The following is a 16,386-nucleotide window of genomic DNA, read 5'->3' as shown; positions in this document are numbered from 1 at the left end:
CATTCTGCATTTCAAATGAATGAAATGAATCTCATTGCAACACAAAACAATTAAACTAAATGAGCTACAAAATCTTATAATAATCTGTATGGAGCGGAAACAAAACACAAATGGCAATACAAGCATACTGGTCCTCAAAAAAGTAAATGAAAAAAATGTTTTAAAAATGTAAAAATTCTAAAGACAAATGTTTTTAAAGTTGAGTTGACAAGTTGTTTTGAATTAAGGCTTTATTCTCCAATACATAAAATGTTCTCAGCGTTCCAATTCAAAAATCTATTTAAACCCCCCAAAAATAAAGTAAATAAAAAATGACAGCAACATTTAATAAAAAAAAAAATGTAAAAAAAAAAAATAAAAATATTACAGTTGATCCGTGATTCGTACAGATCACAACCCACAATTTGGAACAGAAATGGCCAGCGGATTAATACATTTTTTACTTGTAGACTAATCCTTAATTTTAACGATCACAGAAAGATGGCCTCTCGCATCATTCACATCACATGCATTTAGGCTTTTCTGTAAAATATACTGATGACTGAAGTAGTTGTGGTAGGTTATTCGGGAAGTGGTGGGTTTCATTAATGATGTTTTCTGTCACTACTTGTTTAGCCTGCATTAATGCATTCAGTGTAAGCTGCACGATAATTTATCAAAAGATCAGGATCTCAACACCCCCACACCACATAAATGATAAATGATGGTGATTTGCACATTTATTAATCCTTTAAATCGCTGCTTTCAAATCTGTTTGAAAAACATAAAAATCTGGAAAGAGATTGAGTCTTTAATCTTTTGAATTAGTTATGAAGTTATAAACAGTCAAATAACACATAAGTACCGAGATAACAGTTTAAAGTTTAGATAAAACCAATGATGTTTATGGTACAGATTAAAATCACTGTCATATGCATTAACGATGTTCAAAAATTAAAAGTGTAGGCAGCAATTACATTTAACCAATAGGTGGCGGCCATCAAAAATATGCCACTGAATAAATCTTCAAAAATGATCCATCTGGCATTGAAACATGAAGTTGAGTAAATAACTAAATCATTTACTAAAAAAATGGGACTAAAAAATATGGCTTGTACAAATCATAACATTCGATTTATACATTTAGCGTAATCAGCAATAGTAGAGCAGAGATTTTTTCAGAATACTAAATATTATTTATTTTTATTCAGCTGCTTATTTCATCATTTTATCTTTAATAAAATTACAGGTTCTAAGTTCAGTTTTTTAAAGCCAAAAGTGTCCTGAAGTGCATAAAAGTGTCTAAAGTGTGATAAACGGAAAGGAAATAGCATTTGTAGTTTCCCTTTTTTGGCTAATCCGAAAAATAGTCCGATACGGGACTAAAAAGACCATAACGTGATCTGAACCATGAGATTTGTGATCCGTTACACCACTACTAAGAATCCATACTACATTTCTAAAGAGAGCATTCTTAAAAAAGTTGCAAAGACAATTTGGAAGAAATGCGTTACACTGTCACTATTTGATGAAAAAAATGGTAAGGTCTTAAATTATACTTCATTTATGGTCATTTTTTCCCTATAAGCTTTTGATTTTTTTTTTATTGCAATGCAACCCAGACATGTTTTGTCTGACTCTCACCCATTTTATGGATATATATAAATCTTACTGTTTGTTACTATATAAGTACATGTGAAGCAGAGGGTGTAAGAGAACAAACCTAAACTAAAACCACAAACAAAAACACCCTCTCGTCAGATTTGGCTGGTAGGAAAATGTTAAATGTTAGCACAACCAAGACTTTATTAGATGCAGAGCGAATATGAGAGTTATTTTAAGTTACACTTGTTTTCCTCTCTTCTGCATCTTTCCAAACCCCTGAGAGGCAATCAAACACTTCTCCTCTATCACGGAGGGCCACAGCTCTCCCTCTACTCAGACCACCTGAGGGAGCATTGGAGGCTGTTAACAGGGGTTTGGATCCAGAGTTCAGAGTCTAATATTGTAGCTCATCTCTAGTCACCTCTGACCCCAGCAGCGCGTGTCTGGACGCCCCCTCGTCTGTTCAGGGCACAGCTGAGAGGTGAGAAGCAACAGCTGACATGACAGCAAATACACACACACACACGCCGATGACAAGCCGACACACGAACACTCGGCCTCCCGCTCAATAACTCATCCTATATACACACACAGATCCCCTGGCACAGGCCTAGAGAAACATTGAGCACACACCACACACAATTACAAGGAGACTCGTAAAAAGACACAGAGGGTGTGACAGCTGAGCCCTCTTCATCCTTTAACAAAAACATTCCCCCACCCGCTGTAAATACCACCAAATATCACATTGCCCAAACAACACCCTGAGGAACCGGCATCAAACCACTCACATCATGCTCAGCTCCAAAGAGACTTACTGAACTCCCAAACAATCCTAATGTCAGATTCTATAAGAGCCGCGGTCTAGACATCATCATATGTGTGCTCTGACACATGGCTGATGAATGCTTCAATCTGGCTCATTACTCTTGCACTTCTTTTTTAGCACTCCATCTTAATGTTCCATGTCTGAAGGTTGTTCTCAAAAAGCCAGCATTTATATTCTCATTTAAAAGTCACTCGGGCTATACTTACAACAGCAAATTTACAGTGAAACAGTTATAATGTTAAGTATTTTTACTTTTTAAATTCAATTTTCCATATATTCTGGTGTATTTATTTTCCTTAGAAAGTTAACTAGGTTAATCTGGTTCAAAGAGTGTAATTCTCCACTACTTAAAACAGTCTAGATCAGAAGTGTCCAAACTTGTTCCAGGAGGGCCAGTGTCCTGCAAAATTTGGTTCCAATTGCTTTAACACACCTGCTAGGAAGTTACTAGTATATCTAGAAAGAGCTTGATTAGCTGGTTCAGTTGTGATTGATTAGGGTTGGAGTGAAACCCTCCAGAACACCGACCCTCAAGGACTAAGTTTAGACACCCCTGGTCTAAATTGATTAAATGGGTAGCATTTGACCCTCACTTTAAATCAGCTATGTTGAATGGGAGATTTCAAGTTTGGTATGGGCTTGGCATCACTACTTTTAGTTTAATTTCCATAATCTGAAGTTTTCAGAAAATCTCAGATATGTCAAATTTGATTTCTTTAGGTACCTGCATACCAGAACCTACTTTAATAGTGAGATTAGATGTTTGGAGAGCCATTCCCCCAACTTAACTGATTTACTTATTGACATCTATAAAAACAAAGATAATAGAAGACTTGTTTTAAAATTGCATTCTTCCATCCAATCCACCAAAGAATACTCAACAAATGACATCCGACTAAAATGGGAGAGAGAATCCAACCTAGTTATCTCAGAGGAAGACTAGTGAATATCTGTTCTGTACAGGCCCCTTCCAGCTCTGATTTTTGCTGGAGGAATCTTACCATATTTTATAACCCCCAAGTTAAAATGCATGCAAACATGGGAGAAGGACAGGAGACAGTGCTGGAGGAAATGTGGGGAAGACTTAGTAAACCATTTTCACATATTTTGGAGTTGCCCAGCCATTCAGTCATACTGACGGGATGTAATGCAAGTAATACGAAATATTTTTGGTGATTGAGTGGACTTTTCTTTTACAACAATTTAGCTGGGAAATATTGCAGGCAACTGAATAGTAAAAGACAGGTATTTATTAAAAACACTTCTAGCAACCAGCAAGAAAGCTGTAACCCGAAAGTGGCTACAACTTGAACTCCCTACAAAGTCTGAATAGTTGGATAACGTATCTAACATTCAAAATATGGATGACGTTTTCTTTAAAACTACAAATGGACAAATACCTGCAATATTGGGAGAAATGGGTTGTACTCAATGCCTTCACAGTGTAAACTGATCTTTGTTTGTATTTGTTAATGTAAACTAAGGAATTATGTGACCAGTCAACAAGTTTCAAGGTGGTATTGTATTTTTTATTATTTGTATTTTTTCTTTTCCTTTTCTTCCTTAAAAAATAAAAATAAGTATTTAGAAAAAGATAGTTAACTAGGTTAAATTTAGGAAACCTTCATCTGTTTTTACTAATCGCTGTCACATGATTTCAGAAACCTTTCTAATCTGCTAATTTGATGCTTGTGTGGATTTTTCTTCCTTTGTTTTAGGATTCTAGCACTAAGCCAAAGAAAAATAAATGAATAAATAAAAAAACACTGAAAAATATAATTAATATTTTATACTATATATTATTTAATATTTTATTATAAAACTTAATAATATTTAAAATTGAGTTGAAAAAAATCAGTAAATAATACAACAAACATTAAAAAAAAACAAAAAAACTGCCAAACCCAGAAAAAGACAAACGAGCCACTTCTGTTAAAACAGCCCCTGACCTCTAGGGTCAACACCGCTGACCCTTGTTAAGACGGGTGCACAGTTTGTCGCCAGTTCACAGATATCAGCCTCCACTCAAAAGAGGCCTGAATGACAAAGCAGTTATTGGCACCTTGTAGATTCATTCCTGAATAGCAGAGTGAGGGAAAGTAATGTCTAATCTGGCTGTAGAAACATGACCAGACTGACAGTGGAAAGTAGAGCATTATTTGGCAGCACAGGCCTCAGGGAGATCGTGTAATGGTAGCGGAGAAAGAGAAGAACGCTTTTTGGCATGAACAACACTGATGCCGAGGGTAATCTGACAGAACTGTTCCACACATCACAACCTGAGCCACACAGGCATTACTACTGAGACACGTAATGAGCTTTCACGCGGAGTTTATAATGATCTCAAGGTGTACTACGCAGCATACAAACACACAACACCTGATCATCATGAGTCTAAAATGTGTTACGTTCACAGAGCACACAGAATGATTTATTCAAAAAAAATTGCTACTTGGTTTTAATCTGCAAGTTATACATTTTCTAATTTATTAAACAGTAAGCTTTCTCTCACAGTTTCCTCCTCAGATCAAGAACAAAGATTTCATAGTATTTAGTTTGACATATTTGACCCTTCCAGGATTGCGTACATTTTGTTTTTAATATTGTTTGTTTACATTATTATTTTATCATTATGGTTATCATTTACTTCATTTGTTTTTTTATACATTGTGTGGTTACTTTATATTAGGCATAGGACGGTAACCGGTTTAAAGGGTTACAGTGGTTTGGAGTAAAAGTTTTGGAAATCACTAATATTCTGTTATACCGTTCCTATATATTTTTTTTTTTTAAAGTTAAATGATTGGCAGTGAAAAAATGTATCTCCATTTGAAGCAGAAATATTGTATTATTACACTAAATAACACTAAACTACACGAAAAACAAACAAACAAAAAAAACACTACACTAAATAAAAAGGAGAGAATCATTTACTTAAAATGGGCAATTAGAAAATAAAAATTAAACAACACTGATAAAATTATGAAAATTTTTCACAGCTCTTGGCTGGTAAGGTTGTTTTCCACAATCTCCATACTGAATATTCACATTAAAAAAAAGAGCTATGGATTATTTTAGTATACTCAATGGTCATGACAGATTTATATCTCAGCAAAAGACTTTTGGTTTGGTTGTAATGTTGACATTACTGCCATGAAACCTCCAAATACTGTTAAACAACAGTTTGCTCTGGGACAGCTGTGTGACCCACGGATTGAGTTTCGAATTAAAAGCATAAATTTAAGAACACAGGTTCAGGGGTATCACTAAAAACTAATCTAAAAATAAATAAATGCTTTATTCAAAAGAGATGCGTTAATTGGTTTGTAGATTAGTGACAATGTAACAGTAGAAATCAATAGCAAATGTATTATTAACAGTGTTTCTTTATTGCAAAAGTATTATTGTAAAATATTAAGTTTACTTTTTGTAAGCATAAGAGAATTAAACATTTATGGTAAAAATACTAGTGGCCTAAGACGCTTGCACAGTACTGTACATGTGTGTCATACATTTTTTTATTATAAGCACATTTTTCCTCAAATTATCAAAAGGCTAGAATGAATCCTTGTGTCTTTGGTGGTAAAGCATCACATGAACATTTGAGTTGCGTCTGCAATAAAAGTGCAGCTTACTACTTCTAACTGTGCCATACATACTTCAGATCTTGATATCTGCTCAATTTCGATTATTTAATACTGGTTCTGACATGCATCATCATCAGGTCAAAACATCAAATGAAGGATGAAAGCATTAAACAATAAAACATAAGATGAGAAGCAAATAGAGACACAAAAAACAAAATGCAATTCTGTTGAATTAAATGTTACATCATTAAAAAAGATTGTACTCACAGTAAAGAAAAGGTCCATGACTCTGTGGTCTAGAAGAGACTCCCTCCAGGACTCTGTGGGCTTGAGCATGACATTTGGAGTGGCTTCAAACATGGCAATGTAGTGCCTCCCCAGTGACACCTCAGTTAAGGACAACAGCTCAACGAATAAAGACAGACGTTTGTGAGCCCCTTTTCCTTCTGTCAATGCCTGCTCCTCCTGCTCTGTTGTGCAGCGAATCCCTACTGTCAACTTTCTCTATTGCTCCCAGCAGCAGCGTTACCACCGTTCAATAGTACTGTCCCCTCCCACTAAATGTTTACCTCTATAAAAAAAAATCCCCCTTTCCATATGCAGCCCACTGGGAAAAGAGGAGGAGGGAAAAAGGAGCGACAAAATGAGCATGAGAAGAAAGAGAGAGAGAAAAGTCTCCCACAGGAATGTCTGATCAAAGCCAGTTACCGGCAAAGGCCATGCATTCCTCTGGGCCGGACCCACAGTCACTCCCAGAAGACAAATGCAGACGCTTTCTCGCTCACACACACACACACACATCAACATTACAGTATCTGCTCATAGAATCAAAGTAGTATCCTACAGCACACAAATATGTGGCCTCTCTAGAATAAGTGTGATGGAGAGGGTTGCATGTGCCCATCCACAGCAGACCTGACTTTACGGCCTCTTATAAATAGCAAGAGGCCAGCAGAACTCTGAGTGACCCAGAGGAGAGGAGAGATCGGCCTCGAGGGAGAGCGGCTGGAGCGAGTGTGTTGACCACCAGTGGTCTGATGCAGACTGACTGATGGACGGATGGAGGGACAGACGCCAGCGAGTGCAGTGGATAAACCAGCCGGTCACTTAATGTCCCTTGGAGGCATTGCTGGAAAAGTGTGCGAGCACATGAAAAACGGGGAGGGTGACTAAAGATATGGCCTACTGAAATCCAAGCCAGGCTTACTCACAGTCACAAATGAACACATGACTTGTTTCCACCAGCCCTCATCTCAGCTGCTGAAGACAAATGAGTAAACTTGACTAGTCGGTGTCAACTTAGTCCTGTAAAACTGAATGGACAGAGCTGTGACTAGAAGACAAGAGGACACCAAAAAGGACATCAAGTTTTAACTGAGCTAGACTTAAAAGGCAGAGAAAACAGCCATCTTAAGACATGTTTTCAAATATCAAAGTATTTTAAAATTTTGACACACACACAGAGAGTTCACACCCAAAATGAAAATTCTTTTACCCTCAAGTGGTTCCAAACCTTGGTGAGCTTCTTTTTTCTGCAAAACGTAGAAGCAGATATTTTGAAGAAAGCTGGAAACCGGTAACCATTGACTTCCGTAGTAGGAAAACAAATACTATAGAAGTCAATGGCTACAGGTTTCCAGCTTTCATCAAAATATTTTATTGCGTGTTCAACAGAAGAAAGAAATGCAAACAGGTTTGTGAAAATTGAAGGGCGAGTAAATGGAGCCATTTTTTGGAGGGTGATGCATCCTTTTCAAATCACTCATAGTACAAGATGCTGAGAAATATCTGAACAAATGTTAATGTGCATATTGCTAGCCAATTTGGATATAAAAATTAGATGTAACATTCATAACTTTTTTCAAAAAAAGAGAAAAGAAATAACTAAGAATACTCAAATAAAACCACATGCTTTTTATGTTTTTCAGACGGAAAGATTTAATATTTATCTGAGCTGTATTTGAGGCGTCCTGCATGTAAAAAAAAAGCAGAACAAGTCATGAGGAAGATGGAGTCTGACATGCTGGCTTTAAGAGACAGACTCATGCTGTGTCTGAGGCAGAGAGAGAATAGAGGGTCAAATGAGTTCAGTGGGTGAAGTCAAAGTCATACACACTCAACATCATTACTACAGTTCAGCTACAGATACACTACTCAGAGAAGGCGGTAGCCTCTTATTTTAAAGGGTTTAACAAGATAACAGGCAGGCTGTAAAAGCAAACAAACTGATCCGAATTCAATTTAAAGATAATTTCTGTAAATTCAATATGCATCTGCTGAATGAACTAAAACTGATATTGTGATTTTTTAAAAATAACATAAGCTGCAGCGTCTAATTAAATTTATGGACTGGATACTGTATCATGCTATGAGTTTCAAAGTGAAGCACACACTGCGTTTTGGTTTATCCTTGTGCAGCATTTGATCTGGTTTTCAGCATCTTGGAGTAGCATGATTCACTATAAACGCTGTGAACCTAATAGATTACAACTCATGACAAGGTTTTTAGTTTTTTTTTTTTACAAAAATAAAGCTTGATAGTTTAAAAGTTATCAGTTCTGAAAAAACAAACAGTCCAATGGACTTACACCTGATTTTAAGACACATCTTTGTCAGTTTAACCACAAGTGGGCAACAGTAAACAGGCATTTTCGACTTGTAAACTTAGCACTAGATTGCAATATGTTCTGCCGCAATACAAATGTTAGTACATGGATCCCCAAATTACAAATATTTTGTTATACAACTTAGTTCAATAACACAATCAATTTCTTTACAGTCCACCAATTGGTTGTTTATTCTGGTAAGCTTGGTTAACCTTGAGCATGCAGCCAGTTAGTAAAATAAAGTTGGCAAGATCACAAAAGTACATCCAACATTTAGGCTGTTTGGACAGAACTGTGTGTAGGTATAGTGTGTCCACTGTCATATTAGATTGATATAAACACAATAAGTCTCTTATTTTTTAATTTCCTAAAATTAAAAAGGGCCCAAATCTCCATGATTTAGAGGCCCACCGCAACGTGATGTAGGAGTGTAGTTTTCCCCGCCCACTGATTTGATTGACAGGCAGCATGTTTCCATAATAGCATGTATAAACGTCCACAGAACTTTTTTTTTTTTGCCAATAAACTGGGATTTAAATATTTGTTACAACTCTGTGATTTTTATGTTTTATACATTTAAAAAGGTTTTAAAAAGAGCATGTTTGTAATAAAGAGTATATATATGAATGTGTTTATACTGCGAACAGCATTTGAGTGTTATTCATCATTTGAAAAAGGCTTGAATAAACTCCACCACAAATACATGAAATAAACTTGGTATTTTTGACTACTGAGTTGTATTTCAGGGTAACACTTTACAATAAGGTTCATTAGTTAATGCATTTACTAACATGAACTAATCATGAACAACACGTGTACAGCATTTATTAATCATAATTGAACATTTACTAATGCATTATTAACATCCAACTCCATGCTTGTTAACATTAGTTAATGCACCATGAGTTAACATGAACTAACAATGAACAACTGTATTTTCATTAACTAACATTAACTAACATGAACAAATACAGTAGTAGATGTATTGTTCATTGTTTGTTCATGTTAGTAAATGCATTAATTAACATTAACTAATGAACCTTATTGTAAAGTGTGACCTATTTCAGCTTTATCCGTATCCATCTTTGTCACTGACTGCTGTTTATATGCTGTAACGCGGTGGGCAGGGAGAAGCAGCTCATTTGCAGTTAAAAGCCACAGGCTACAAAAACAGCTACATCATACTCAGACACCAAAAATGGGCAGATTCTGAAGGCTATAATAAATGATCTGATAGCTATTTTGAGCTGAAACTTTACAGACATATTCTGGAGACTCCAAAGTTTTCATTATGCTAGTCAGGTTGTCTGGTTAAAAGGGGAAATAAATAGCAATAGATCACAGAATAACAAAATATATAATAAATTATGACAATATCAAATTGTGAAACAATCATATCGTATTGTGGGGACTCCCATCCTGATTCATACCCTTTACTTTCAGCAGTGGACAAAAAACATCTGACTAGACAGATTGTGCAGCAAAGATGTTCTTGTGGTTGAATGCGTATGAACACCCAGCTTGCCTGACATCCTTGTGGGGCTGATTAACCTAACGTGGACACACTGAAGGGAATGAGCAGTATCTGCATGCAATATTACCATGTTTTATTTAGCTCAGGACTGCAGACTGAATTAATCAAAAAGACATTTAGTGAACATAATGATTATGAGAGTGCTGAGAGCCGCTCAATGCCAGAGACAGAGCTGAGATCCAAGTCTATTAGGAAACCTGAGCATCACATCCTCCCTCTTAAGATTCCCCTCACAGTCCAAAGAATGCCCTCCTCCCCAACGCCCGGCCCAGACAACAGTCCAACAAAGCTCTTTTCCAATCCTGCGTGTGCATTTGTGTGTTTGAGACGAGGAGAGGCACACAGCCGTCTGTCATCTCTCTCTGCCATTCAGAGCACCTGACCAAAACCCAGCCCGGGTCACCAGGGCCATGGACAGACAGAGCGGAATTGCATGTTTAGGAATCACACAAACGACCATGTCCATACGTCAAGAGGGAGTGTGTCACAGACAGATGACACACATGCCATGCCTTTACTACTGAGAGACGGCGGCACTTTGAGGAGAACCCAGTGTAAGCGGCTGTCAGGAAGGACACACACACACACACACACACACACACACAAACGCACACACACACAATGGTGGATGACTAGTCTTCGTATTTTAGAAACAAAGTATAACATGTATTAAATACACATTTTTTCAAACATTTCCCAAGTAATGTTTAACAGCAAAGAAAGTTTTCATGGTACTTTTCAGGATATTTGTCTTCTGAAAAAAGTTTTTTTTTTTTTTTTTTTTTTGCTGAGGTCAATATAAGCCAAGTCAAAATAATCTTTTGATTGGATTCAAAACCAGTGCTCTGCAATGACTTGCTTAATTAAACTATCTTGTCTAGTTAACTTAATTAGTTAAGCTTTTATAAATCACACTTTAAGTGAAATACTAGTATCTTGCACAATAACTAGTAATAATCTTGGAAAAGACAAAATACTTTATTTATCAGAAATTAGTTTTTAAAACTATTTTTAAAGGCCTGGGCCTGAGTGTATTTTTAAGGCTGGGTTGTGTTTGTAAGAGGCAAAGTAATGTGTGTTTATGCTTCATTTGGAGAAAATAATGTTTTTTTTTTTCATCCATCTTATTTTGATTATATACAGCTAACATGAAAAGGACCGTCATATTTCCTAGTTCCTCTCAAAGGCCGCCCTCAAGAGGCTCTGATTGGTCAGCTAACATAACAGGCTGCGATTTGCGGATTGGCTCCACGTCACCAGGAAGCATGTCACGTCTCCACTAGCACGCACTTTACCTTTGCTGTGTAAATACTGTCAGTCAGAGTAGCTGTTAGCTGTATCAGTTTAAGCCCGAATCAGACAGAAAATGAAAAGGACAAAGCTGAATCTCAAACGCTAATCTTTGTCAAATGCTAGCTATATATTTTTTATAATTCTCTGGAACATAATTAAAATAAAATTGTACGCACTTCTCTCTTTGTGTTGTTTCCTTTGAAAGCCCAAATACAGAAACAGAACAAGCTCGGTGAAAATAGCAGCGTTTTTACGGCATTTTAGCTTTCACTGCTATAACATTACAGCTCCTCTGGCCACGTCCCTTCGCTGTGTGGGGTGTGGGTGTGTGGTGAATGCGCGTAACCTGAAGTGTTTGTGATCTCACCAACACGAATGCATTTTTTTGTAGTCACCAAACTTCGATGTAGGGTTTGCCAAGCTAACTCCGTAAAAGCCAATGTCTCATTTTGCAGCATATTTCAACAATTTTCTAGGTAATATTCAAAAACTATTTCATGAATATCATGTGACATTAACAACTTGTATTAAAAGCTATAAAATGCAGCCTGGATAAACAAGTTAGACTTTTACAAAAATAAAATGTTATCGACTTTGCATATTAAAAGATCATATTTTTTCTGTCTTTTTTTCAATCTTAAAATCAAAAGATCACACTAACAAATAATATCAAACAGGAGTCTAGGATGAGACATTCTATTGGTGTACTCCTCCAATTTTTTTTTAAGAGAATGCATAATCATCATAATGATTTATTATACTTTTAGAAATTCAGGACAATTGTTAAATATAAACACTAAAATTATACTTTAATTTTTTTTTTTCAGAAAAACAATCAAATGATTTGCAGTAAAAATAACAAAGTGCATAGATATACAGTTTGCGGTAATACAGAAAAAATTCACACTATTTGGCAACCTTTCCTCTTACATTTTAAATAATGAAAAAAATAATTGAAATAATAATAATAATTATATAATACATAATCATAATATAGCTGACCTATATTCCAAGGCCCTGAGAGTGTTTTTTTCTGTTGCTTTTTTTTCTACTGCTGTACCCTTTGCATATTTGTATTATAATTTTTTCTGTATTGTTGTAAGGCCTAATATGAGTTACTTTTATCTATAACGTTATTTTATCTATCTTATTATTATTATCTTTTTTTTATATATTGTCCTTAATGCAAGAATGTTACTGTATTGCTTTATTCAGAAAGAAAGAAAATGTGAGCAAGTTGTGTTTTGCTGCTAGATTGGGGCAGTTGATTTCTAAAGATACTATGTATTTGGTGCTGTGGCTCTCTGACTAATATCTATCAATAAAAAAAAAGTGTTAAACTAGAAATAAATTTTTTACAAAAAAATAAATAAAAATGCATTCCAACCTATGGTGGGATTGAAGCTGTATTAGCTGCACTAGACCTGTGTGTTTTGAAGCATGAAAAATCAATTAAACGTATGAAGCATTTAGAATTTATAGCTTTGCAGCTAGTAAAAAACAAACACACAAAAACAGCTTTGCAAATTCAAATGTACTATAGACATTAAAGAATAGATTAGCTAACTAGTCATTTAAGCAACTCACCAACTAGTCAATTTTAAAAATATACACCAATAAACTTAGCCACTCTGTCCTCTCTGTGTCCTTAACAAATGTGCTCTTCATATCAAAGCAGCATCTCCCCCCAGCGCCCAGTGGGCAATTAATATGACTAGAAACTATGCAAACACATCAATGCACAAATGGCCGGCCGACATTCCAGTACAGCACTCAATGAGCTGTGTGTTTAAAGGCACACTTATTGAGCACGATAAGGGCTTGGCACAGGCCTCCTTTGTAAGTGATACGTGACCCTGGTTGGCACAGACGCCAGCTCAGATCTCTTTAAAGAGACACAGAGACACAAAGTCAGCCTGAGTGGGATTAACACCTCACAGAGCTAAAACACACAGACGCACGCTCACCATCAATCACAGCTCATGATTTAACTCCAACACCAGCACAAGCTAACAGGCTGAGACAATGACACAAAAAAGCTAAATTAAAACCTACAGTGCTCAGCATAATTAAGTAAAGCCCATTTTGAAAATGAAAATTTTTATCCATTTCTCAGTGAATAAAGGCAACGTATTTTGGTGCATTTAGCTAAAACAGATCGATTAAATAGATATATTTATTACAGTAATATTTTAGTCATCAAACATATTTAGAAACTGAAAGATAATACAAATAAGTTCAAGCAAAATATTGCAAAACAAATTTACAACCTACAAAATTTCAACTAAACTTGTCAATGTTTTTGCTTCTCTTGATTATTCTTCTTTTTAAATTTGTATTTAATATTTTTCTATAACATACATTTTGGTGTACTAGTTTTTGGACCGTTAAAATAAAGTTATTTTGTAACATAATCTCCAGGTCTAGTTTCAGTATGGTTAATCTAATGAACAGTATATGCACAAACATACTATTGTATAGCTTCCTATTAAAAATATGAATTTAAAAACATTATTTGTAGTGTAACATATATGTAATATATATGCGCAGCACTGTACATAAACCTAAATACCCTATGTGGCACCAGTTTTCACTAGTGTATCTTATCAGTGATCATTTTCTTTCAATTACATTTTAACTCAAGTTACTGTCTAGAAATCAGCGTAAACAAAACATAAAACTTTGGAAAGATGTGATCTTTAAAACCATCCTTCCAGAAATTCAATGAAACTCAAATTAATTAAACTGTGGGAGTCCAAGTTAATTCTAAATACAATGTTATGGCTTTAAGCAGGCATTGGCCTGTTTAAGATTCTGATGGTATGATAACCTTGGATAAAAACATTGCGGTTTCACTGTATTGTCATTACTGCTCTAAAATATATTATTCATAAATGTCTGGGTAAAAAAAAAAAAAAAACTTTTTTCCCCCTTTGAACACAATATATTTCATTTTGAGAAACATTTTAAATATTTTGGAGCAGTAAACATGTTAGGCTAAATAATGAAAATGAATCACTGACTTCTGCTGTCTTCATTAGTCTCAAACAGATTTCATTACAATTTAAAACGACATCTTTAGATGTCTTTTCTGCTGAAGATACTGTTGTCCTAAAAAACTTGATATAAAAAAAAAAAAACAAAAAAAAAACATAGGAACGGTATAGCAGAAAATGTTGCTGGTTTTATAACCTTGACTTTTCCAGAATCGCGGTATACCATGAAAACGGTTTTTGTCCAATGCCAAACTTCAAGTCGATTTTTTTCATGCTTTGAAAAATTTTCCATTAGATCACAGATCTTGTTTTAACAAGCATGTAGGTATCTGATTCTACGTACGCGATTTTTTTTGGGAAATGTTCTGAACGATTATCGAATTATAGCTTGTCAATTATTAATCCAAACATAAGTCATGGTCATTTTACTTTCTTAACCTTTGTGGCTCTAACATCTGAGCACATAAGTATAAAAAGTTCAATAACATCTGTTCATGAAAGGATATGATTGGGTGGAAGAAAGTTCCAGCTAAGCACTTGATTAGCCAGTGCAAGATAGCGCTGGAACACACAGGACATCTGAGCGTTGAGGTTCTCCCTCCGGCTGAACTCCTGCAAGACCTCCATAGTGAGCATGAAGATCTGCCTGAGGTCGTCCTCCTGTAATGCACATACATGCTTACAACAATGCTGTGTACAGCTACTAGCTGATTCCAGGTTCTATAACATGAAATTTAAGACAATTTAGAAATTATATACATTTTAATTTGAAATAGTTTAATTAAAATGCTAACAGATGTGAGTTATTAAATAATTCCCACTCAGAGAGTCTCGTTCAGCTTATTCCCTTCTTTATCAAGGGATCAATCAAAAATACAAAAATTATGAAATTATCCATTTAAAACCTTAATTCACGACAGTACCTTTCAAATTATGGAATGCATACTTTTTAATACCAGAGGAAACCCTACTATAAAAGGCATTTACAAGAAAACAATATTTCAAAAAAGAAGACATAGGGAGGAAAGGACGGACCTGAAATATGCGTTTGCAGCTTCCGTGAAACTCCATACTGAGGCCAATGTTGCTGGTCTTATTGGAGCTGGAGAACTCACTCAACAGGGCTGTCAGGATGGAGCAGGCCAATGTTTGCTAGCAGGACATATAAAGACAAACACAATAGTCAATATTACAACATAAAGACAAATATTACGTCAAAATGGGTAAATATGTTAGAAAACATATATTATTACATTAATAAATAGTACAGAGGTTTCAACATTTGATTCAACAGATGGAATCACAAGCTTAACAAATGCAAAACTTGAAACTAGAGCGCCCTCTGCAGGACATGGCGTGCATTTATTTTTTCACTGGGCAAAATTCATTGTAAGGAACAGGGTCAAACGTAGGAGTAGCAGGGGTCTCTACAGCAGTTATTTTATTAACATTACAAAACACACATATTAGGGTCTCTACATCTTATAATAATCTGTAACACAAAGCTTTCTTTGTCTTACTGAATAAGCGTTAGACTAATGTTTATCAATTTTTATTTTAAGACCTTTATGCACTTACTATAGTATCTACATTGAATTATGCATAATTACGCATAACTAACCCTAAACCTGTCCTACATTCTGACACTAACCATATAGTAAATACAATTAATTACTATTACTCGGTAGTTAAATGAATACTTGTACTGCAACTATGTCACCTTAAAATAAAGTGTAACCAACCAATATTCGTGAGGGTGGTTCACTTAGAATTAAACTTGCTGAAATAGAAAAATAAATAGATTATAAACTATTATTCAGTTTAGATTATAAACTAAAGCTATTTTAGCTCAAAATCAAAAACTGATTCTTAAATAAATATTGAAAAAAATATTGAATGCGAACGTATATGATATCCTACTACTAAAACCTAATATACGTTCTGAAGGATAAGAATG

The 16,386-nt window shown here is 35.2% G+C and overlaps 1 protein-coding gene across 1 annotated transcript in view; it reads right to left on the bottom strand.

Annotated features, from left to right (window-relative positions):
* Positions 1–16,386, bottom strand: part of xpo4 (exportin 4) — a 50,864-nt gene that overhangs the window by 22,774 nt on the left and 11,704 nt on the right. Inside the window, 3 exon segments of the mRNA NM_212674.2 lie at positions 6,268–6,380; positions 14,936–15,089; positions 15,465–15,581. Coding sequence (NP_997839.1) covers positions 6,268–6,380; positions 14,936–15,089; positions 15,465–15,581 — 384 coding nt within the window.

This window comes from Danio rerio, chromosome 9, assembly GCF_052040795.2.
Source record: "Danio rerio strain M-AB ecotype USA chromosome 9, GRCz13ab, whole genome shotgun sequence".
Classification (NCBI taxonomy): Eukaryota; Metazoa; Chordata; class Actinopteri; order Cypriniformes; family Danionidae; genus Danio; species Danio rerio.
Note: the sequence above shows the minus strand (reverse complement) of the source record. Positions and strands in the feature narration are given on the sequence as shown.